This window comes from Gopherus flavomarginatus, chromosome 1 (genome assembly GCF_025201925.1).
Source record: "Gopherus flavomarginatus isolate rGopFla2 chromosome 1, rGopFla2.mat.asm, whole genome shotgun sequence".
Lineage (NCBI taxonomy): Eukaryota > Metazoa > Chordata > Testudines > Testudinidae > Gopherus > Gopherus flavomarginatus.
The window spans coordinates 99,469,609-99,495,810 of NC_066617.1; the positions used below are offsets into that span (position 1 = coordinate 99,469,609).

Sequence of the window (26,202 nt, forward strand, 5' to 3'; positions counted from 1 at the left end):
AGAGAGGTGTAAATATTTGCATCCAGCTTCTGTCATTCATTAGCTCTACTACAGGCAAAAGTCACAGTGTAAAGCAATATAAAGTATGCAGATCCACATATGTGACATATGTAATTCAAACAATGAGATATAAGCAAATAATGCAATGCCCTTCATATCTGATTTAGATTGTAAGCCAAGATCAAAAGACTTCAGCAGCAATAACTACAGTTTATCAAATACAGCACACTTCCTCTTTTAAAAAGTGTCCTTGAGGCTTGAAAGGTTTGATGAAAGATTTTCTGGACATGTTGTCTTAATGTATTATCTCCTGGTCTTCAGAGTAATACCACCAACTTGAAATCCAGATAAAAATGAGATAAAATTTGTTTCAGGTGTTAAACCCACCCTTGAGTCTCTTGACCAATTTTTATGGATTTAAAATAAGATTTTTAAAATATGATTTTCTGTTCTCATCTGCTGTGTGGAAGACCCACACAATTGATAGTGGAAAATAACTATCTGAATGTATAAGAGAAATAGGGGAAATAACTATAGACAAAGTGCTGTCAAATGTAGAAACTAAGCAAATTGAAAAAATATTTTTGTAAACCTTTTAGCTATTGCAAACTTAGATATTACTTGTAAAAATAGTAAGTAAAAAAAATACTTCTGTATAAAATATTTTAATTGATTGTATCCATTTAAAACCGATGCTAATATTTCCATATGAGTGCAACACACTTCTGCAGTCAATGGAATTCTTTGTAGGTTGATTGTAATGATTATTGCAGTATTTATCTGTATTTTTTTGAGAAACAGTTTCATATTCATCATCCTTGTCGCCAGTGAGATGTCTTGATGTGTGCTAGGTTTGCTGGACCCTACACACTAGTGGGAATGGCAATCACACCACCATTTGTATTATTAGTATTATTGTACTAACTCTGAGCAAGGCTATTTACCATCCGCGTTGTCGGTTTCACTGATGCAATGCCAGTGGAACAACAAGCACTGGTGTGGTGTAGCCATTGCACAGTGCAATTAATCTCTCAGTAAAGGGTATACTGGAGCATTCTGTGACTGTACTAATATCTTTGACAGCTCATGGCAGTGCCTTTGGCCCCTGTCAAGATGGCTCCGTATGGCACAACAGCAGTTATGGTTCTACATGGACCCACAATGCCCCCCACACCTCTCTTCCTTTCAGGACTGGTCAAAAGCAAATGAGGCAGTATTTGGGTGGTTTCAGCTCATTCCAGGCATCTTTCCTGAGACCCCTGCCCTCAGAATAATAGTGAACAACCAACAAGATAATATAAAATACAAATTTTTAAAACATGTAACATGTTTTTCTCTCCCTTTTTTTTTTTTTTTTAAATTCTATGGACCTTATTCACTTATTCCAAGGAGCTGTGCCAGGGACTGTGAGATAGATGCAACAATCCATAGACCCTGCAATACTTGCAGTGAGTGTTCTTTGTGGACAACATATATCATGGACAACCAGAACAAGATGCCTAGTGTAGGCACACTGCACCATAGTGATAATATGGTGTAAATTACAGTGGTGCAATTCTCAAACCGCTTTGGAGAGCAAAGCAGTAGCTATAATGGGTTCTGGGATTGCTCACATGGCTTCTGATATTGGAGCCCATTTTGACTGAAAATAAAGTTAAGCCTGGTCAGTGGAGTTAACCCAATACCCTCAGCAACACCTAACATTTTTCCAACGGTGTCTTGGAGTTAATATTACTATGGGCTGGGTATAACCATTGCTCATTTAAGACTTTGTAAGAAGACGTTAAGCTCCTTTATGAAAGCAGGTAGCTGAAACAATAGGGGCCTCCTCTAATCAAATACAGGTACTTATCTGCCAAAGACAAAGGCATGTGTGAGGCCGCTCAGGAATTTGACCTATGTGGGTGGAGGGACTTTGTTGGCTTTGTTTTAGTGGAGGTGTGTGTATCAGAGAGAGAATCCATAGAAACAGATGCAGAGCAGGAGAGAAAAGCCAATGACACAAGTTATGTCAGCCCTGGGATCAGAAGTGTGACCACAGCAAATGTAGACATACATGAGCTAGCTTTGATCTAGCGAGCTAGCTTGAATAAAAATAACAATGAAGTGCAAAAGCACATTCTGTACAAGCTGGTCTGGGACCTTGACTATGTACTTCAGGGGCTAGCCTGTGCAGCTTCATACCTCTGACTGCAATGTAGAATACCCGTAGTCAGAACAAGTACAGGGAACATGGCCCTGAGAAAAAACCGGAAAAGGGACTTGGAACTGTGAGTGAAGACACTGTCTCTTATTATTTGATTCCTACTGTGTTCAAGGATACAGGACTTTGTACAACCTTTGAAAATACACAGGATTTCATCAAAGAAACACCTGACTCCTGGCCTCTACTTTGCCTCCTAATGGAAACAACCCACACAGTCTAAACTTTGGTTACTTACTCAAGTCAAAAAATGGTAACGATACATTTAACTTCTACCTGGATGCAGTTACCAGGGACAAGTGGAAGTTAGCTCAATTTAACATTGTCAAGCATGATACCTCTCACAGTGCAGCAGTTCTAAGCCCTGCTGTTCAGAAGTACAATTTGCACTGTTCTTCATACGATTTGTGAGTGGGGACTGAAGGACAGAAAGCAATACAGGTGATTGAGGTTTTATGAATGAAAGTGTATTCTTATTGAAACAACTCATGTATTTGACAAACTGCAAAAACTTTTCCCCTTGTTTTTTCTCTTTAACAGAATTCCGAACAGGCAAAACCCAGCTTGCCCACACCCTTTGTGGTAGGTACACTGTCTTAATATTATCAGTTATATTCCTTTGTAATCTCATTCATCAAGGAGTTCTATCACAATGTCAGTCTTTGCTCTCTAAAAGAAACACTCTACCAAGCTAGTAAACAGCATTTAGGAGCTAAGACCTGCCTGCATGTAGCTTGGGTACACATACCTAAAGATGAGCTCCTTTCTTAGATACATGAGAAGGAAATACTTTGTCTTAGAGAAGTGGAAATATTCCATGTTCTGTTACCTCTAGAGATGTTGTGAAGTAAAGACTTCAGTGAGTATTATTTCTGTTAATTCAGATGTATATGAATTGTAAGGTTCTTTGTTTACATCTGTTCCTTTGCCATTTTCCTCCTCTATGCATCCCTCCACTGGATCCCCCTTTTTCACTGCATCAGGAACAAGAGCATAAGGCTCTTCATGGCTTATCCCTGCCCTACCTCTCATCTTTATACTCTGTAGAAATGTAGACTCTCACCTTCACTCTGCCAACAGTGCCACCCATGATTGCCCATTTGTCCAACTTTTGGACAAGCACCATCATGCATTCTCTCATGCCTGCCCTTATTCTTGGAAGGAGCTCTCGGTAATAATTGGTGAGACCATTACATTATCCTCCTTTTAATCTCTCCTTAAAACCTACCTTTGCCATTATGCCTACAAAATGGTTAGGCAGCTGATGTGCTGCAACCGCTGAGACTGCTGCTTATTATATTGTTTTAACTGTTTTGCTGTTAACTTGTGCTCTCCTGAGTCTGTCTTTCATATCCACTTATTGTCTCTTATCTTAAATTTACATTGTAAAATCTTGGTCAAGGACCATCTCTTTGTAATATGTTTGCACAATGCAAAACATAACAGGACTATTGATGCTACCACAATACAGATACATAATAATAAATAATGTAGTTGTTAATAATATTGGAATTTAGTTACTAAAAATTATGAAGAACCAACAGTTTCTCAGTCTGATCTCCCTTTATGACAGATATTGAGGCTCTTCCTTGAAAAATGGGAATGTTTTCATGTAGTCCAAGGATGTACAAATTACAGCCTGAGGGCCGCATTTGGCAGCAGAGTAATAATTCTTTGCATGTAGGATGAGGACAAAACTGATCATCTGAATTTGTTCATTGCTGATAAACAACAGTCGGCATCTATTCATCTACCAAGAAAGATACATATCCAAATAAAGTGTGGTAAAAGTGTAGTAGTTAAAAGATGGAAAGGCCCTATTAGATCATTACTATTGATCTTAGCGAGAAGGCTAAGAATATGTTTTTCTGCATTAATTAGTACTAGTTATTTTAATTAAATATTTATTTTAATAAAAATTATGCAAATTTAGATGCAGAGTAAGTGTTGGTGCCCAGTAACATAAAGTTTGATTAAGTTTGACCTGACATCCCACAGAGAAAAGTTACTCTGGTTCCTTCTTAAGATAGCTGTGGAGGCAAGTCAGCCTTGCTATAAAGGCAACTCTGGTTATTAGTACTGGATCATTTGTGTATTGTGTACAAACTGGTGGATCTGTCATTTGTTAAAAGTAGTAGCAGAGAGAGAGTTGGAGGGGTGGAAGAGGCTTTTTCTCCTCTGTTCATTTTGATCCTCTCTTTATGATGCATTCTAGTGACAGCTCAGCTTCCAGGAGCAGATCGCTACACAGGAGGAAAAATTATCTTCATTGATACTGAAAACACTTTGTATCTTTTTTACTTTAGCAAGTTTCAGGTATGATAGAAAGGGATGTTGATGCATCTTGTAATGAGTACAGCATCCTCATAATCTTCTGATGGAGTGAATTTTGTTGCAGAAAGCAGATTGGATGCTCTAAATGGCTCCATACATGGATAAAAGTAAGGAGCTGTCTATCAAATCTGGCCCAGGGCATCATGAAGAAAAACAAAGTCAGTGTTGTCTACAACAATTTATTCTTATTACAGTATAAATTACTAAAGCAGGAAGCCAAAACAATTTAGGGATTGGAGTTTGGACATGGTGCTTTTTATCTCTAGGTCATTTGTTATAATCCAGCCCAAACAGAGGATGAGGTGGGGTTAAGATACAGATCTTGTTTTGTGTTTCTATTTGTGTAGTTCTAGTGTGCTCATCTTTTTAATATCTTGATGATAGAAGCTTTTCATATCCAGTTTACTGCTTCAAAAGTGATTCCACTGTTTGTTACTATCTCAGCTTTTTGATGGACTAGGTAAAATGAGATTGCTTTCTTTCTAGTTAGGCCTTGGCTACACTTGCAAGTTAGAGTGCATTAAATCAGCCCTGGGCTCCCTAACTCCTGAGGTGTCCACGCTGACAAGGCACATAGAGCGCCTGGACTTTGCAGCTGGAGTGCTCCTGGTAATCCACCTCCACGAGAAGCATAAAGCTTGCTGCACCCCGGCTGAAACACCCGGGTGTCAGTGTGGATGACGTATTGCGTTACTGCACTGTAATTGGCCTCCGGAAACGTCCCATAATCCCTTGAAGTCAAGTGGCCACTCTTCTCATTGTTTTGAACTCTGCTGTGGGCATGCGGATATCCCCTTTCAAAGCTCCGTTTCTGACAGCCGGCATGCTTATCTGCTCTGGGACAAAGCAAACCATTACTATGGAATGCTCCTGCTGCAGAGGCAGGTGTTTGTGCATCTGTGTGTGTGAGAGAGAGATGGGGCTGAGGGCTGATGTCAGGGTTTTCCCCTTCCATCTGCCGCTGTCTGAACTTACAAGACAGCATGCTGACACACTCTCTGCCCCTCAAAACACAGTGTCTCCCCCCACATACACACAAGAGACTCCCTATCACACTCCACTCCCTCCTCCCTCCACCTGATTTGAAAAGCACACTGCAGCCCCTTGCTCACTGGGATAGGTACCACAATGCACTGCTCTCTGTGCTATTGCAAGAGCTGCTAATGTGGCCATGCCACTGTGCTTGAAGCTGACAGTGTGAACACACTGCAGCATTTTCCCTGCTGCGGTCTCCAAGGGCTGGTTTAACTCCCAGCGCTCTACATCTGCAAGTGTGGCCATGCCCTTAGTTTGTATCACAAAAACAAAACAAAACACATCACTATAAACACTAATTGCTCCTCTTGTTGGCAATATTGACTGAAAGGCCAAGGCCTTGTCTGGGAGCTCTGGATTTGGACTTAAGTTTTATGGATTTTCATAATTTGCATGATGTGTATAAAAAGAGATTCCTTATCTCTTACACATTCCAGCCGTCCAGATCGTCTTCGTGACATCGCTGATCGCTTCAACGTAGACCATGATGCAGTGCTTGACAATGTGCTGTATGCACGTGCATATACCAGTAAGATCATCATTGGAATGGGCAAAAAAACCTTTTCCCCCCACCCAACCCCCCCCCCAGAACACTACATGTTATTGGCTAAGACTTTCCCCTGGGGATCACTAACATTTTTCTGGGCATGGGGAATCACAAGCCTGCTTCAGTTTTCTGTTATGGTCCTCTACTGCCGCATATTTGCTCATGATAAGTGGTCCTACTTAGTTGCATTCTGTAAACTATTTAGCAAATTCCAGAAATACTAAGGGCTTGTCTACACAGGGGTTTAAACCAGACTAAGTCAAGTTAACCCAGTTTCAAAATGCTTGCATACACACAGTGCAATTCATTATAGCATATTAACTCTGTGTTTATCTCACTCTGGAGTCCTCTTTCAAAGTGAACTAAGTTTGATGCAGTTGAATTAGTTCAGTCTATTGTTCATCTGCACACAATGCTGCTGCATACTACTTTGGCAGTCCTCCAGCTACTATCCCACACTGCTTTGTGAGTAACTATTACTGACCTGTGTGTTTACCTGTGCAGCTGTGATGCTTCCTGGGGATACCTAGGGTTGTGAGGAATCTCACTACCATGTGCCCTTAGCAATAGGAAACCTTGTCTGTGTCTTCAGGGAGTCAGCTCCCCAACTCCACCGACCGGGGCAACACAAGCACTCCCCTCTAGGCCTTGCAGACCCTGCTGTCTCTCTACTGGTTAACAATAGGAAAACTCCAACCTTCAACTGTTCCAGGTGTCTCTCTGGAGTGTCCAGTCCCTGGTCCACCGCTTGCAGTATTCACAGATCACCTGCTTCCTAAAAATCAGTAAATTCCAGCTTACCAATTCCACCTCATATCACTTCTCTGCTTAACAAACAGCAGTAAGATATGTTTCTAGGAAAAACAGTATGGCTGTTCTTATTTTCTTAATTTATTTAACAAAGCATAGAGATTCAAGTAATACCATGTAGAAGTTCTGGAAGCAAATGGGTACATATAAAATGAAACCTTAATATGCGTTCTAGAGCCTAGATTTAATTAACTAGATCAGGGGTAGGCAACCTATGGCACGGGTGCCGAAGGCGGCACGCAAGTTGATTTTCAGTGGCACTTACACTGCCCGGGTCCTGGCCACCGGTCCAGGAGGCTCTGCATTTTAATTTAATTTTAAATGAAGCTTCTTAAACATTTTAAAAACCTTATTTACTTTACATACAACAATAGTTTAGTTATATATTATAGACTTATAGAAAGAGACCTTCTAAAAACGTTAAAATGTATTACTGACACGCGAAACCTTAAATCAGAGTGAATAAATGAAGACTCGGCACACCACTTCTGAATGGTTGCTGACCGCTGAACTAGATACTCTGTTGTCTTAAGCATAATGCTCATCCAAAATCCTTGCAGGGTTTTACACCTAGGCTTGGCTGTGAGCTTCCTTTCATGAGACAGACATGTTTGTCTCCTAGTTGGCCCATTGTGTTCCTTTGCCTCCTAAGATATACAAGTTCCATCCTTTTTCTTCATGTACAGGACACCCCCTGCTGTTTTGGTTCTTCCCCTGTAGATTTTGTCTTTTGTAGATTTCACACCCTTTCAATTGGCCTCTGTCTTAGTATGCAAATAGACCTCCATTCTAATGCAGACAATACACAGTACACATATGACCAGACTGCGAGATAAGCATCTGTTACCTCCTGCCTCAAAGGAGTACATCTAAGCATGTCACATCTTGGTGTCTGGCCTTAACTCTAGTTCCTTAAGAATGTAACTTTCCATGTAGATACATAATTTCTTAAATATTATCCATACATACAATTTGCCATAATTATGATGACCAGTGATTATGGTGGCTCTTGGTATCGACTTCACATGCTACCGTTTGGTGTAGTATTATGCATATATCTGACAGCAGGGATACCTGCAAAACCCCATGCACCCCCTGTGCCCTCTGCCAGTTGACACCAAGAGGTTCCTGAGTCACAGAGCCCTCCACTGTTCTGCTGTTGAGTTGATCAGACATCCACATCCCCATATAAAAATTGGCCTGGAGCCAGAATTTGCTCATTTACTCCTGGATTTGAGTATACCAACCATGTTGTGATATTACTCCAGAAGCCTTATAATATGTCTTGAGGAGCCTCTTGGAATGCTGCAGAGACCTATCTCATCTCCCCCTAGGGGAAACATTGACGCAGGAAGCTCTTGTGGCTAGTCTCCAGAATAAAAATCTTTCTGTAGACATGGCTAAGTAGATGTCCATGAGAGGCCACAGCTAATAGTGCAGGACAAAGAGCAAACAACTCAGGAGAATGTACATTAAAACCAAGGATGCTAGGGAAAGGTCCAGCAATGGAAAGGTGTCCTGTCCTTTTTATGAGGAGTTGAACAGGATTTTGATCAATTACGCCACTGCAAAAACCAAGAAGTCTGCTGCTCCATGTCCTTCTAGGACAAGCACCAAGAGTCATTGGAGGATGAACACGAGGAGGCCAGTGAAGAACTGTCTCCAGAAAGCCAGGATTTTTTGAGACTCAAGACCCTGACGATGGCTGGGTAAAGAGCAAGACTTATTCCTGCCATACAGGAATGAGCCCAATTTCCAGCCAGAAACCCAAAATGGTACTGAAGAAGTAGCTCCTATCAAGGAAACATAAGCATGTAAGTATTCATATCTAAAATGTATTATTATTTTGTTATGCTATAATGCTGTGCTAGCTTCTGTTCCAGGTGCCCCATGGCTGCAGTCATTTTTGACAGATGTTTATCCAGCCCCCTGCCTCCCTAGGCCCAAGCTGCCTGTTCCCTCCGATCTCCCCCATACAATTCTTCAAAATGGCAGCTGCTCCAGCTAGACAGTCAACCTCTGTGTCATGCGAAAGTCCCAGCCATCAACCAATTTGAAGCCCACGCCATGGAGGACACAAGACTATTAACTTATTTTCACTTCCCTGCATCTATCCTTCCTTGCAAAATCCCTCTCACCCCCTAGTTCCATTCACCAGCTCAACATGTCTGCTGGCAGTATGGTGCAACCTCAGCCTGTACCCAAACTGCCTACTGCAGCGGATGCAAATAATGAAAACATTCAATTATGTGAAATTCAGCAGTTTATTGAGAGACTGGTTGCAGAAAAAGAAGTTTGGTTAGTATTCTCACTTTACATTGCATGGCAAGACTACAGCTCCCACTCAGTTATAAATGTCCTGTAGCACACATTTTTATAGGGCAAGAGCTTTAACTTAGGGACAGCAAAATTCTTAGTGGCTTTTCACAGGCTTACATAGAGAAAGACTGGCAATAATTAATGCTTCACACAATCATTGCAGAAATCTATCTGGTTTTCTTTGCACTTTCACCGTGTCTGCAGGAGAGAGAAAACAGAATCTAAGGGTATGTCTGCACTACAAAATTAGGTCGAATTTATAAAAGTTGATTTTTTAGAAATCGATTTTATACAGTTGATTGTGTGTGTCCCCACGTAAGACCATTAACTCGGCGGAGTGCGCCCACAGTACCGAGGCTAGCGTTGACTTCTGGAGCATTGCACTGTGGGTAGCTATCCCACAGTTCCTGCAGTCTCTGCCGCCCATTGGAATTCTGGGTTGAGATCCCAATGCCTGATGGATCAAAAACATTATTGCGGGTGGTTCTGGGTACATGTTGTCAGGCTCCTCCCCCCCACCCCGTGAAAGCAACAGCAGACAACCATTTTGAGCCTTTTTTCCTGGATTACCTGTGCAGACGCCATACCACGGCAAGCATGGAGCCCGCTCAGCTCACCATCACCGTATGTCTCCTGGGTGCTGACAGATGTGGTACTGCATTGCTACACAGCAGCAGCTCATTGCCTTTTGGCAACAGATGGTGCATTACGATTGGTAGCCGTCATCGTCATCTCCTGGGTGCTCTTTTAGCCAACCTCGGTGAGGTCAGTCGGGGCACCTGGACATTAATGGGAGTGACTCCAGGTCATTCTCTTTTTAAGTTTTGTCTCATGGAGATTCAGTCCTTCCTGCAGTTGTACTGCACCATCTTCTGGCGAGCAGCCAGGAGATGATGATGGCTAGCAGTCGTACTGCACCGTCTTCTGGCGAGCAGCCAGGAGATGATGATGGCTAGCAGTTGTACTGCACCGTCTTCTGGCGAGCACCCAGGATACGACAATGGCTAGCAGTCGTACTGCACCGTCTGCTGCCAGCCTAAGATGTAAAAGAGAGATGGAGTGGATCAAAACAAGAAAGAGACCAGTATCTTAGATGCCTATATACAAATGCAAGAAGTATGGGGAATAAGCAGGAAGAACTGGAAGTGCTAATAAATAAATACAACTATGACATTGTTGGCATTACTGAAACTTGGTGGGATAATACACACGACTGGAATGTTGGTGTGGATGGGTATAGTTTGCTCAGGAAGGATAGACAGGGGAAAAAGGGAGGAGGTGTTGCCTTATATATTAAAAATGTACACACTTGGACTGAGGTAGAGATGGACATAGGAGATGGGAGTGTTGAGAGTCTCTGGGTTAGGCTAAAAGGGGTAAAAAACACGGGTGATGTTGTGCTGGGAGTCTACTACAGGCCACCTAATCAGGTGGAAGAGGTGGATGAGGCTTTTTTCAAACAACTAACAAAATCATCCAAAGCCCAAGATTTGGTGGTGATGGGGGACTTCAACTATCCAGATATATGTTGGGAAAATAACACCGCGAGGCACAGACTATCCAATAAGTTCCTGGACTGCATTGCAGACAACTTTTTATTTCAGAAAGTTGAAAAAGCTACTAGGGGGGAAGCTGTTCTAGACTTGATTTTAACAAATAGGGAAGAACTCGTTGAGAATTTGAAAGTAGAAGGAAGCTTGGGTGAAAGTGATCATGAAATAATAGAGTTTGCAATTCTAAGGAAGGGTAGAAGGGAGTACAGCAAAATAGAGCCAATGGATTTCAGGAAGGCGGATTTTGGTAAGCTCAGAGAGTTGATAGGTAAAGTCCCATGGGAATCAAGACTGAGGGGAAAAAACAACTGAGGAGAGTTGGCAGTTTTTCAAAGGGACGCTATTAAGGGCCCAAAAGCAAGCTATTCCGATGGTTAGGAAAGATAGAAAATGTGGCAAAAGACCACCTTGGCTTAACCACGAGATCTTGCATGACCTACAAAATAAAAAGGCGTCATATAAAAAATGGAAACTAGGTCAGATTACAAAGGACGAATATAGGCAAATAACACAGGAATGCAGAGGCAAGATTAGAAAGGCAAAGGCACAAAATGAGCTCAAACTAGCTATGGGAATAAAGGGAAACAAGAAGACTTTTTATCAATACATTAGAAGCAAGAGGAAGACCAAGGACAGGGTAGGCCCACTGCTCAGTGAGGAGGGGGAAACAGTAACGGGAGACTTGGAAATGGCAGAGATGCTTAATGACTTCTTTGTTTCGGTCTTCACTGAGAAGTCTGAAGGAATGTCTAATATAGTGAATGCTTACGGTAAGAGGGTAGGTTTAGAAGAGAAAATAAGGAAAGAGCAAGTAAAAAATCACTTAGAAAAGTTAGATGCCCGCAAGTCACCAGGGCCTGATGAAATGCATCCTAGAATACTCAAGGAGTTAATAGAGGAGGTATCTGAGCCTCTAGCTATTATCTTTGGGAAATCATGGGAGACGGGGGAGATTCCAGAAGACTGGAAGGGGGCAAATATAGTGCCCATCTATAAAAAGGGAAATAAAAACAACCCAGGAAACTACAGACCAGTTAGTTTAACTTCTGTGCCAGGGAAGATAATGGAGCAGATAATTAAAGAAATCATCTGCAAACACTTGGAAGGTGGTAAAGTGATAGGGAATAGCCAGCATGGATTTGTAAAGAACAAATCGTGTCAAACTAATCTGATAGCATTCTTTGATAGGATAACGAGCCTTGTGGATAAGGGAGAAGCGGTGGATGTGATATACCTAGACTTTAGTAAGGCATTTGATACGGTCTCACATGATATTCTTATAGATAAACTAGGAGAGTACAATTTAGATGGGGCTACTATAAGGTGGATGCATAACTGGCTGGATAACCGTACTCAGAGAGTAGTTATTAATGGCTCCCAATCCTGCTGGAAAGGTATAACAAGTGGGGTTCCGCAGGGGTCTGTTTTGGGACAGGCTCTGTTCAATATCTTCATCAACGATTAAGATGTTGGCATAGAAAGTACGCTTATTAAGTTTGCAGACGATACCAAACTGGGAGGGATTGCAACCGCTTTGGAGGACAGGGTCAAAATTCAAAACGATCTGGACAAATTGGAGAAATGGTCTGAGGTAAACAGGATGAAGTTCAATAAAGATAAATGCAAAGTGCTCCACTTAGGAAGGAACAATCAGTTTCACACATACAGAATGGGAAGAGACTGTCTAGGAAGGAGTATGGCAGAAAGAGATCTAGGGGTCATAGTGGACCACAAGCTTAATATGAGTCAACAGTGTGATACTGTTGCAAAAAAAGCAAATGTGATTCTGGGATGCATTAACAGGTGTGTTGTAAACAAGACACGAGAAGTCATTCTTCCGCTTTACTCTGCGCTGGTTAGGCCTCAACTGGAATATTGTGTCCAGTTCTGGGCACCGCATTTCAAGAAAGATGTGGAGAAACTGGAGAGGGTCCAGAGAAGAGCAACGAGAATGATTAAAGGTCTTGAGAACATGACCTGTGAAGGAAGGCTGAAAGAATTGGGTTTGTTTAGTTTGGAAAAGAGAAGACTGAGAGGGGACCTGATAGCAGTTTTCAGGTATCTAAAAGGGTGTCATCAGGCGGAGGGAGAAAACTTGTTCACCTTAGCCTCCAATGATAGAACAAGAAGCAATGGGCTTAAACTGCAGCAAGGGAGATTTAGGTTGGACATTAGGAAAAAGTTCCTAACTGTCAGGGTAGTTAAACACTGGAATAGATTGCCTAGGGAAGTTGTGGAATCTCCATCTCTGGAGATATTTAAGAGTAGGTTAGATAAATGTCTATTAGGGATGGTCTAGACAGTATTTGGTCCTGCCATGAGGGCAGGGGACTGGACTTGATGACCTCTCGAGGTCCCTTCCAGTCCTAGAGTCTATGAGACCAGATTTGTTTTGTATTCATTTGTATTCATTTGCTTCCCCCTTCCTCCCTCCCTCTGTGAATAGTGGCGGGAGGGATAGCTCAGTGGTTTGAGCATTAGCCTGCTAAACCCAGGTTTTGAGTTCAATCCTGAGGGGGCCATTCTGTGTGACAGTTATGTGTGTTTCTCCTTGATGCAAACCCACCCCCTTTGTTGATTTTAATTCCTTGTAAGCCAGCCCTGTAAGCCATGTCATCAGTCGCCCCTCCCTCTGTCAGAGCAACGGCAGTCAATCGTTTTGTGCCTTTTTTCAGCACAGATGCCATAGCACAGCAAGCATGGCGCCCGCTCAGATCACCACAGCAATTATGAGCACTGTAAACACCACGCCTGGTTTTGTTTTTGCAGGCGCAGAACCAGAACCTGCAAAAACAAAACCAGGTGAGGAGGCGACGGCAGCACTGTGACAAGAGTGTTGAGGACATGGACACAGACTTCTCTCAAAGTACGGGGCCCGGCAATGTGGACACCATGGTGTTAGTGGGGCAGGTTTATGCCATGGAACACTGATTCTGGGCCCAGGAAACAAGCACAGACTGGTGGGACCGCATAGTGTTGCATGTCTGGGACGATTCCCAGTGGCTGCAAAACTTTCACATGCATAAGGGCACTTTCATGGAACTTTGTGACTTGCTTTCCCCTGCCCTGAAGTGCAAGAATACCAAGATGAGAGCAGCCCTCACAGTTGAGAAGCGAGTGGCGATAGCCCTGTGGAAGCTTGTAATGCCAGACAGCTACTGGTCAGTCAGGCATCAGTTTGGAGTGGGCAAATCTACTGTGGGGGCTGCTGTGATCCAAGTAGCCAACGCAATCAAAGAGCTGCTGATATCAAGGGTAGAGACTCTGGGAAATGTGCAAGTCATGGTGGATGGCTTTGCTGCAATGGGATTCCCTAACTGTGGTGGGGTGATAGACGGAACCCATATCCCTATCTTGGCACCGGAGCACCAAGCCAGCGAGTACATAAACCGCAAGAGGTACTTTTCCATGGTGCTGCAAGCACTGGTGGATCACACGGAACATTTCACCAACATCAAGGTGGAATGGCCAGGAAAGGTACATGATGCTTGCATCTTCAGGAGCTCTGGTCTGTTTCAAAAGCTGCAGCAAGGGACTTTCTTCCCAGACCAGAAAATAACCGTTGGGGATGTTTAAATGCCTATAGTTATCCTCGGGGACCCAACCTACCCCTTAATGCCATGGCTTATGAAGCCGTACACAGGCAGCCTGGACAGTAATCAGGTGCTGTTCAACTGTAGGCTTAGCAAGTGCAGAATGGTGGTAGAATGTGCATTTGGATGCTTAAAAGCGTGCTGGTGCAGTTTACTGACTCGAATAGACCTCAGCGAAACCAATATTCCCATTGTTATTAATGCTTGCTGTGCGCTCCACAATATCTGTGAGAGTAAGGGGGAGATGTTTATGGCGGGGTAGGAGGTTGAGGCAAATTACCTGGCCGCTGATTATGCGCAGCTGGACACCAGGGCAGTTAGCAGAGTACAAGAGGGTGTGGTGCACATCAGAGAAGCTTTGAAAACCAGTTTCATGACTGGCCAGGCTAACGGTATGAAAGTTCTGTTTGTTTCTCCTTGATGAACCTCCCTCCCCCATTGGTTCATTCTACTTCCCTGTAAGCTAACCACACTCCCCTCCCCCTTTCGATCACTGCTTGCAGAGGCAGTAAAGTAATTATTGCTTCATATTCATGCATTGTTTATTAATTCATCACACAAATAGGAGGATAACTGCCAAGGAGCCCGGTGGGGGGAGGGAAAGACTAGGCCACACTGCACTTTAAAACTTATTTAATGTCAGCTTTCTGTTGCTTGGGCAGTCCTCTGGGGATGAACATAAGAACATAAACATAAGAACGGCTGTACTGGGTCAGACCAAAAGTCCATCTAGCCCAGTATCCTGTCTACCGACAGTGGCCAATGCCAGGTGCCCCAGAGGGAGTGAACCTAACAGGTAATGATCAAGTGATCTCTCTCCTGCCATCCATCTCCACCCTCTGACAAACAGAGTCTAGGGACACCATTACTTACCCATCATGGCTAATAGCCATTAATGGACTTAACCTCCATGAATTTATCCAGTTCTCTTTTAAAGCTGTTATAGTCCTAGCCTTCACAACCTCCTCAGGTAAGGAGTTCCACAAATTGACTGTGCACTGTGTGAAGAACTTCCTTTTATTTGTTTTAAACCTGCTGCCTATTAATTTCATTTGGTGACCCCTAGTTCTTGTATTATGGGAGTAAGTAAATAACTTTTCCTTATCTACTCTCTCCACATTACTAATAATTTTATATACCTCTATCATATCCCCACTTAGTCTCCTCTTTTCCAAGCTGAAAAGTCCTAGCCTCTTTAACCTCTTCTCATATAAGACCCTCTCCAAACCCCTAATCATTTTAGTTGCCCTTCTCTGAACCTTTTCTAGTGCCAGTATATCTTTTTTGAGATGAGGCAACCACATCTGTATGCAGTATTCAAGATGTGGGCGTACCATCAATTTATATAAGGGCAATAATATATTCTCTGTCTTATTCTCTGTCCCCTTTTTAATGATTCTTAACATCCTGTTTGCTTTTTTGACCGCCTCTGCACACTGCGCGGACATCCTCAGAGAACTATCCACGATGACTCCAAGATCTTTTTCCTGATTTGTTGTAGCTAAATTATCCCCCATCACATTGTATGTATAGTTGGGGTTATTTTTTCCAATGTGCATTACTTTACATTTATCCAATGTGGAGTGGTTGGGAGCCCGGAGGCCCCACCACTGCATTCTTGGGCATCTGGGTGAGGAGGCTATGGAACATGGGGAGGAGTGTGGTTGGTTACACAGGGGCTATAGCGGCGATCTGTGCTCATGCTGCCTTTCCGGAACCTCAGCCATACACCAGAGCATATCAGTTTGTTCCTCCAGTAGCCTCACCATTGCCTCTTGCCTTCTGTCAGCAAGCTGACTCCATCTATCATCTTCAGCCTGCCACTTATTATCTTCAGCCTGCCACCTGTCCTCGCGTTCATATTGTGCTTTCCTGGACTCTGACATTGTCTGCCTCCATGCATTCAGCTGTGCTCTTTCAGTGTGGGAGGACTGCATGAGCTCAGAGAACATTTCATTGCGAGTGCATTTTTTTTGCCTTCTAATCTTCGCCAGCCTCTGGGAAGGAGAAGATAGTGTGAGCGTTGAAACATTTGCAGCTGGTAGAGGGGAAAAAAAGGGAGAGTGGTAGTTAAAAAGACACATTTTAGAGAACAATGGGTAGACACTTTCATGGGTAAAGCTTGCTGTTAACATTACATAGCACATGTGCTTTCGGTACAAGGTCTCATTCTGCCTCTTATTGAGGATTTGCCGGTTTGGTGTGAGAGATCACTCACGCAGGGCCGGGCAACAGAATTCGGCTTGCAGGCAGGCATGGTAAGACAGTCTTTTGGGTTCTTTAACCTTCCTAACATGTGGGAATGGTTTCAAACAGTAGTGCCCTCATTTCCCATACCAAGAAGCTGTTGGGCTGGCCATTTAAAATGGGTTGGCAATTTAAAAGGAGAGGCTGTGGTTTTTGGGTTAATGTGCAGCACAAACCCAGCTAACCTTCCCCCCCCCCACAATTCTCTGGGATGATTGCTTCACCCCTCTCCGCACCTCATGGCTAACAGTGGGGAATATTTCTGTTCAGCCACAGGCAAACAGCCCAGCAGGAACAGGCACCTCTGAATGTCCCCTTAATAAAATCAACCTACTTCAACCAGGTGACCATGAATGATATCACTTTCCTGATGATAACACAGAGAGATAAAGAATGGATGTTTAGATTCATAGACTCTAGGACTGGAAGGGACCTCGAGAGGTCATCGAGTCCAGTCCTCTACCCTCATGGCAGGACCAAATACTGTCTAGACCATCCCTGATAGACATTTATCTAACCTACTCTTAAATATCTCCAGAGATGGAGATTCCACAACCTCCCTAGGCAATTTATTCCAGTGTTTAACTACCCTGACAGTTAGAAACTTTTTCCTAATGTCCAACCTAAACGTCCCTTGCTGCAGTTTAAGCCCATTGCTTCTTGTCCTATCATTAGAGGCTAAGGTGAACAAGCTTTCTCTCTCCGCCTGATGACACCCTTTTAGATACCTGAAAACTGCTATCAGGTCCCCTCTCAGTCTTCTCTTTTCCAAACTAAATAAACCCAAAACCCAATTCTTTCAGCCTTCCTTCATAGGTCGTGTTCTCAAGACCTTTAATCATTCTTGTTGCTCTTCTCTGGACCCTCTCCAGTTTCTCCACATCTTTCTTGAAATGCGGTGCCCAGAACTGGACACAATACTCCAGTTGAGGCCTAACCAGTGCAGAGTAGAGTGGAAGAATGACTTCTCGTGTCTTGTTTACAACATACCTGTTAATGCATCCCAGAATCACGTTTGCTTTTTTTGCAATAGTATCACACTGTTGACTCATATTTAGCTTGTGGTCCACTATGACCCCTAGATCTCTTTCTGCCATACTCCTTCCTAGACAGTCTCTTCCCATTCTGTATGTGTGAAACCGATTGTTCCTTCCTAAGTGGAGCACTTTGCATTTGTCTTTATTGAACTTCATCCTGTTTACCTCAGACCATTTCTCCAATTTGTCCAGATCATTTTGAATTTTGACCCTGTCCTCCAAAGCGGTTGCAATCCCTCCCAGTTTGGTATCGTCTGCAAACGTAATAAGCGTACTTTCTATGCCAACATCTAAGTCGTTGATGAAGATACTGATATTGTTTGAATGTCCGTTTGAAAAACCGTTTGCCTCTCTGGTTTTTTGGTAGGCATGCCTGAGTGCCTTAAGTGTCACGTGGCACTGCCGCAGGTCCCTGTTATAGCCTCTGTCCTTCATGCCCTTGGAGATTTTGTCAAACGTTTGGGCATTTCGTCTTTTGGAACGGAGTTCTGATAGCATGGGTTCATCTCCCCATACAGTGATCAGATCCCATACCTCCCGTTCAGTCCATGCTGGAGCTCTTTTGCAATTCTGGGACTCCATCATGGTCACCTCTGCTCATGAGATCTGCATTCACTTGCAGATTGCCACACTGGCCAAACAGGAAATGAGATTCAAAAGTTCGCGGGCCTTTTCCTGTCTACCTGGCCAGTGCATCTGAGTTGAGAGTGCTGTCCAGAGCAGTCACAATGGAGCACTCTGAGATAGCCCCCGGAGGCCAATACCATCGAATTGCAACCACACTACCCTACACTACCCCAAATTCGACCCGGCAAGGTCAATTTCAGTGCTAATCCCCTCATCGGCGGAGGAGTACAGAAATCGATTTTAAGATCCCTTTAAGTCGAAAAAAATGGCTTCATCGTGTGGACAGGTGCAACCTAAACTCGTAGTGTAGACCAGGGCTAAGACTAAGAAGTGTCTCAGTTTTAGTCCAGACATGAGGGATAGCTACACGGTCATTTTCCCCAGTATCGCTTGCAATGCCCTTCCACTCCTGCTACACTTCTGGGGCGGACCCTCTTGGTGAATAACTTCACAGTGTACCTGGTGGGTCTGTCCTTTTCCTTTTTGAATAAGGCCATTCTCTGCCTCTTAGTCACCCACCTCTGTGTCAAGTCATAAAGAATCAGGACAGCCTAAAGGGGATGTAGAGAAGATTATTATCCCAATCTCCCCCAGATTCCTCCTGCCAACCTCTCAACACCAGATGGCCCAAGAACAAGAAGATGCAAAATTGAGGCATATACTCACCTGTGACTTGGATTCCTGCCTGCCCTTGTTGTGTTCTGCCCTCCACTGCACTGTGTAACTTTGACTTTTGGTTTCATTATTGTTTTAAAGGTTTATTTCTGGTTGCTATGTAATAGATTGTATAATAATAAAAATGATTAAATATTCATAAAGAGTTGTCAATGCATTTTAAACGGAAAATCCCTACATTTTAAATACTAGGTTTTACAAAAGTATTGTGTCACAGACACAAGATAAAATAAGGATTGCCACAGTGGTCCACTTTCATTGCTCATAAACAAGACTGCATTGCCCACAATTCATCCCACCCAACAGCTGCATGTACAGTTGTACATTTTCAGGCCTCAGACTCAAAGTAAGAACAGTAGGCATCCCTGGCAGCATTGCCCTGGCTGTTTCCATTTTCTGTTGGATTCCTTGTTGGCTGTTCAAACTGCTGAGCAAGTCTCTCCACCTCAGCCTCCCACCTATCATTAAGGCTTTCTCCCTTACTCTCACAGATATTGTGCAAATACAACATGGAGCTATCACCTTTCTGCAGCTTGCAGCCTAGTCCACAAACAATACCACTGTCCTTTCAAATGGGCAAATGCACACTCCACTGCCATTCTGCAACTACTGAGGCATAGGCACTGTCTTTATGAGTGGCCAGGGGGTGCTTGACACCTACTCTGCCCCAGACCCTACTCTGTCCCTTCCCCCAAACCCCACCCCACCCCGCCTCTTCCCGCCCCTGCTCCGCCCCCTCCCCGAGTGCTCTCGCTCCTCCTGCACTCTGCTAAACAGCTGATCTGCGGTGGGGGGAGCAGCTGATTGGCGGTGCTGCCAGTGGGTGCTGAGCAACCAGTATTTTTTTCTGTGGGTGCTCCAGCCACGGAGCAGACATGGAATCGGAGCCTATGTACTGATGTGTCTATGACTGTATGTGATAAAAGCTTCCTCCTTCTGTACAAGTGGCCTGTGAATAGCTTCATTAGCCAGGGTACCAGAGGATAAACCAGGTCTCCACACGATTCATGTCCATAGTGATCCTGGGGGCAAACAGTCCTTTATTAATGAAGGTAAATAAAGCTGAATTCCAAAAGATCCTATCATTGTGGACCCTTCCAGACTGCATTTATGTTTGTAAACTGTCTCCATGGTCAACCAGCCCTTGGAACACCATAGAGGAATATCTCTTTTTATTTATAAATTCTGAGCCCTGGAGTGTGTGTGTGTGTGTGTGGGGGGGGAATACACAAATAATAGGCACATGGGTCTCATCAGTTGTCCCAATACCGTGTGGGAACCCCATATATGCAAATTCATCAATAATCTCTTGAGCATTATCAGGCTTTATAACCTGGTGGAACAGTACTTTATTGAGGGCATCACATACCTGCATGACAATGGCCCCAACAGTAGATCTCCCTACGTCAAATTGGTTGGCTATGGATGGTAATATTTGGAAGTGACCAGCTTCAAGGTGTCAGTGGTGACTTGCTTCTCCGTGAATATGAGATGCTGCATGTTGGTAAGCTGCTGTTGCAGCTCCAGGGCTAGTTCAGCACATATTCTAAAAAAGGTTGCCTTCCCCATCCTGAAATTCTCTTGCCACTGCAGGTCATCTCAGGTCTGCCAAACAATCCTTTTCCACCAATTGACACCGGTTTTCCGAGCCCAGAAACAATACTGCATGTTGTGAAGCTGCTCCAGGAACAGCTCCTGTAGTAGCAGTTGCTTGGCGTCATGCTCATCTTCCTTGTCCTGCTTATGGAATTATTTTAAAATTTGAACCTGCCTGGATCGCCCCATGCCTCCTACAGTGCACAGCGAGAAAAATCCCAGAATGCATGCTGCTCAACAAAGTACCCTCTGAAAATGCCATGCACTTAATATGCAGCAAGCTGCTGCCAGGTGTATGCAATGATGAGAATTGAAAGAGAGTCCAGCCATCCTGTGTGCATGCTATTAGTGTGGCTTGCATATTGTGTGTTAGGTAATGTGCACCAAATCAATCTGGTTTAAACCCTCTGTGTAGAAATGCCTTTGTGAACTCCATATCTTATAATATTTGTGTACCACCATGGTATCTGAATTTTCTTTCTTTGAAGCACTATGGAAACTGTATATTTGGTGAAGACTAATTGTGAGTGCTTGAATGTAAGTGGGCAGTATAAACAACGTTGGGAATGTCTGTCGTTTTGTGAATGGAACCTTATAGGCATGATCCTATGCACTATGTGGCAAGGCCTCTATATCCTGCAGCACTGTGGTGCAACAGACTCAAAATTCTGTGGCAGCTTCAGGTAAATTTTTAAAATGGAAGTTTTTATTGAGTTAAATATGAAAACTAATAATGCAGTTAGTATAATATTCCTTGTGCTAATGAATTTGATAGTCAATTCATTTCACTTTGTCCCTCCACTTGCACTGTTCTGCAAAATCGTGTCCTGATTCATAGTAGAAATTGTCTTGGGGAAGTTGAAGCTTTTGGCAGTTGGATAGGGAGCATTTGGAACCTGCAGAGGCATGAGAGGCAGTTGTACATTGTTGGGGGGGTAAACACATTAGTTGGAATTGCTACTAAAACTATTAGCAGTGAAATACTAAACAATGTTGACATTTAAATTGTCATCTTAGGTTTCATAGCTAATTTCATATGAATGAGGCAATTCACACCTCTCAACTGCGCTGGTTTACATTTTTAAAATTGTTTTGTATTTTTTTCAACCTTAAACACCAAGAACTTAATGTTTCAAGAATGAAAACTGATATAATGCACAGTTCCATGCATGTGGTGGGCTCTATAGAAAATTCTGCAGCCATGGAATACATAGGGCATAGCTTATGAACCCTCAGTTTACTGTCCTTTGCCTCCACCTTAAGAGTTAGGCCAAGTCTACACTAGGAGCACTTTAACAGTATCGCTATGCTTGTATTTTGTCATGGCAAGATGCTCCTAGTGTGGACACAGCTTTTACTGGCTGTCAGGGTTCCTTCCCCACTCTAAACTCTAGGGTACAGATGTGGGGACCTGCATGAAAGCCCCCTAAACTTATTTCTACCAGCTTAGGTTAAAACCTGGTATGCTGCCACCACCAAGTGATTTAACAAGAAACAGGGAAAGGACCACTTGGAGTTCCTCTTCCCCCAAAATATTCCCCCAAGACCTTGCACTCCCTTTCCTGAGGAGGCTTGAGAATAATGTCATAACCAATTGATTACAAAGTGATCAAAGACCCAAACCCATGGGTCTTTGGACAATGGAAAAATCTGTCAGGTTCTTAAAAGAAGGATTTTATTAAAAAGAAAAGGTAAAAATCATCTCTGTAAAATCAGGATGGAAAATAGCTTTACAGGGTGATCAGATTCAAAGAGCCCAGAGGAACCTCCTCTAGCTTTAGTTTCAAAGTTACAACAAAACAGGGATAAACCCTCTAGCAAAGGGAACATTCACAAGTTGAAAAAACAAAGATAAACTAATACGCCTTGCCTGGCTGTTATTTACAAGTTTGAAATATGAGAGACTTGTTCAGAAAGATTTGGAGAACATGGATTGATGTCTGGTCCCTCTTAGTCCCAAGAGCGAACACCCTCAAAAACAAAGAGCACAAACAAAAGCCTTCTGCCCCCCCACCCCCCAATTTGAAAGTATCTTGTCCCCTTATTGGTCCTTTGGGTCAGGTGTCAGCCAGGTTACCTGAGCTTCTTAACACTTTACAGGTAAAGGGATTTTGGTGCCTCTGGCCAGGAGAGATTTGATAGTATTGTATACAGGAGGGCTGTTACCCTTCCCTTTATAGTTATGACATTGGCAAAATTGAATTTTTTGAGGGATAGCTTATTCCAGGTCCCTAGAGCAAAATAAGCTATACTGGCCAAAGTAATACCCCTGGTTGACAAGCTATGCCAGCAAAAGTTTGTATGTAGTCCTGGCCCTAGTGTAGACATCACATACACTGACAAAACGTGTTTTTGCCAGTATAGCTTATACTGATGCCGTGAATGAAATAATGCTGGTATAACTGTGTCCACACTAGGGTTTTTGCCAGCATAAAAATGTAGCCAAAAAAAGCCCAACACCCCTAACTGACATTACTACATCTGCAAAAGTTTCTAGTGTAAACCTGGCCTTAGTGTTACCTCACACCTTGGTTCCTTCTGGATCTTAATTTCATTCTCCCACTATACTTCCCACCAGGTGAACATCAGATGGAGTTGCTTGACTACGTAGCAGCCAAATTTCATGAGGAAGCTGGAATCTTCAAGCTATTGGTATGAGCCTTTTGGTAATTTTACTCTTCTGCATCAGCTTAATGCTTTCAGGATAATTTTCTCTTTTGCTCCTTCCTTTTCTTTCACTACATTTATTTTATTTTGTATCTTTACCATGCAGATCATTGACTCCATAATGGCGCTTTTCCGTGTAGATTTCAGTGGCCGTGGGGAGCTGGCTGAACGGCAACAGAAACTTGCTCAGATGCTATCAAGGCTCCAGAAAATCTCAGAAGGTAGTGGGGACCTTGCAGGAAAAGTGAAAAATGTATTGGTACTACTGTGAAAAGGCAGTTGTTGGTAACCCAGCATTACCACATGGTAGCCCCAATGAATTTAATGGTAAACATTACCCAATGAATCTTTCCTTGCCTTACACAACCACAACCTACTAACAAAAATGTGATACAAAAATGCGTTAGAAATCATGTGACTTCAGTTTGACTAATTGGCCTCCAGGATTCTTCAACATTCTGAAGCGTCTCAGAATTATTCTTATTTGTATTTCAGTAGCACGTAGAAGCCCCAGTTGAGAGAATTGGGACATTGTTCAAACATAGTAAGAGATAGTTCCTGCCTTGAAGAATTTACAGTATAAATAGACAAGAAAGACAAATGGTGGAAGGAAAAACAGAAGCTGAAGGGGTAAACTGACTTACCCGTTGTCACAGTCTACCAGCAATATTGGAATGTTGTGATAGTTTATTACTAGCTGAGTAGGAAGTTACATTTTCCCCCATTTTTTGAATGTTTCACTACAATTGGTGAAGGGAGTGGGAGAGGTACTTTCCATACAATAAATTTTAAAAAGTTAGCCATTTAAAAAAAAAAGGCTTCTAGGATGGGTTTTCCAAAGGAGCTCAGTGCTGGCCTAACTCTGCTCCCACTAAGTTCAAATGGAAGAAGAATTAAGCCAGTTCTGATCGCTTTTAAAAATTCCATCCCTAATTAGTCTAGGCCATCAGAAAGATAGGCAGGAGTGTTCTGTTGTTTGTGATAGGGGTGCTGGACCTGTCTGTCTCCCTTGTGACACTCATAGGATAATATACATGAATTCTAGTTTGATATATTCCCCTTTCTTTAGATCTTTATATTGTTCTTTATTGCAGAATATAATGTGGCTGTGTTTGTGACCAATCAGATGACTGCTGATCCAGGAGCAACTATGACGTAAGCCACTTGCTCTTCTCTTTTTTTTGTAAACTTCTCCTCTTGCATTAAACACTTAACAGATATGGGAAATGGAGTTTTGTCGGGAAGGGCAAGCACAGGGAAAGCTCATGCTCCAAAACGTCTGTTAGTCTATAAGGTGCCACAGGATTCTTTGCTGCTTTTACAGATCCAGACTAACACGGCTACCCCTCTGATACTTGACAGGTGTGAAGATGCACCCTACATCTTTAAACAGGTTTAGTACTGGGCTGTGATTTGTTGAGGCCATGTCTACACTAGCAAGCTTACAGCGGCATAGTTGTATCAATGCAACTGCACTGCTGTAAGATTGCTTGTGTAGCCACTCTATGCCGATGAGAGAGAGCTCTCCTGTCAACATAATGAAACCACCTCAATAAGCACTGGTAGGTATGCCGGTGGGAGAAGATCTTTCGCTGACATAGCGCTGTGCATGCAACCACTTACGCCAGTGAAACTTATGTCGCTCAGGGATGTGTTTTTCACTCCTCTGAGCAACATAACATTTTACAGACATAAGTGGTAGTGTAAGCATGACCTGAGAGGTACTGACTGCATCGATCACAAGACACTTTAAGATTGGGCGTGAATGCACTCTTCAATTAACATAACTGTTAGGTGAGTTATCAGAAGCTCCCCACCTAAGACAAAAGATGGCTGTGGAACATGCCCAGAAATGCAGACTGATTGTGAGCATAGGGGTTTTACTAAGTATCGCTTAGTGTATGTGGGTGTGGGGGTTGGAAACAAGGTGGGTGAGGTAATATCTTTCATTGGACCAACTTCTGTTGGTGAGAGAGACAAACTTTTGAACTTACACAAGAGCTCTTTGTCAGGTCTGGGAAATGTACTCGGAGTATCACAGCTAAATACAAAGACAAATACCATAAATCCAGTGCCTCTATTCAATTCATGATTTTTAGTGTCTAGTAAAGTTATGAATTGAAGCTCCCAGGCTCGTCTTTTGAAGGTGTTGTGCAAGTTTCCTTTGAGGATGAGGACTGATAGTTCAGACATAGAGTGATCACTTTGTGAAAAGTGTTCACCCACAGGCGATAGGCTATTTTTATCTTTTATCATTTTTCTGTGTGAGTTCATTCAAGAGTGTAGTGATCCTCTGGTTTCACACACACAGTTGTTATTGAGGCATTTAGTGCACTGGATGAGATACACCATAAATTGTGATAAGCATGTGTAGGACACATGTATCTTGAAAGCTGTGTTGTGGGAGGTCATTATAGCAGTGGATATATGTCCTCAGGTTTTGCATCTGTTGTTCTGGCAGGGTCTGGTGCTGCTTTGAGTTGGTGTGTCCTGGTCTGTGAGGAGTTTGCTTCTGAAGATGAGCTTGGACAGGTTGGAGGTATTATAGAATATCAGGGTTGGAAGGGACCTCAGGAGGTCATCTAGTGTTGTTTGAAGGCCAGAAGAGGGGGTCCAGTAAAGATTTATTTCAAGATAGGGTCCCCATCGAGTATGGCTGTTGTAGTTTGATGATACTCTGTATGGTTTCCAGTGTGGGATGGTAGGTGAATGTTACCTGAAATTGGATCAGTTAGTAAGCTTAGAGAGGACTAATGACCCACCAGAGTTTGGCGGAAAGCAGCATGTTTATTATACTGATAGCTAAGCTCAAAAGAAGCGGGGAGAGGAGGTCACACTTACACTCACATACTCACGCTCCCAGGACAGGCACAGCACTGGAGATGTCAGGATCCTTCAAGGTAAGTGTCCCACAGGGCAACGATGGATGATGCGAGGAAGGTAAGTCTTCCCGAGGCAT

General features: G+C 43.1%; 1 protein-coding gene across 2 annotated transcripts in view; it reads left to right on the plus strand.

The window, feature by feature from the left end:
- DMC1 (DNA meiotic recombinase 1) overlaps nt 1–26,202 on the plus strand; it is a 44,935-nt gene that overhangs the window by 14,076 nt on the left and 4,657 nt on the right. For both annotated transcript variants that reach the window (XM_050917591.1, XM_050917586.1), the window contains exons 7-12: nt 2,744–2,785; nt 4,419–4,491; nt 6,010–6,101; nt 23,155–23,228; nt 23,350–23,464; nt 24,338–24,398. In XM_050917591.1, the coding sequence (XP_050773548.1) occupies nt 2,744–2,785; nt 4,419–4,491; nt 6,010–6,101; nt 23,155–23,228; nt 23,350–23,464; nt 24,338–24,398 (457 nt within the window). The remainder of the gene's footprint in view (nt 1–2,743; nt 2,786–4,418; nt 4,492–6,009; nt 6,102–23,154; nt 23,229–23,349; nt 23,465–24,337; nt 24,399–26,202) is intronic.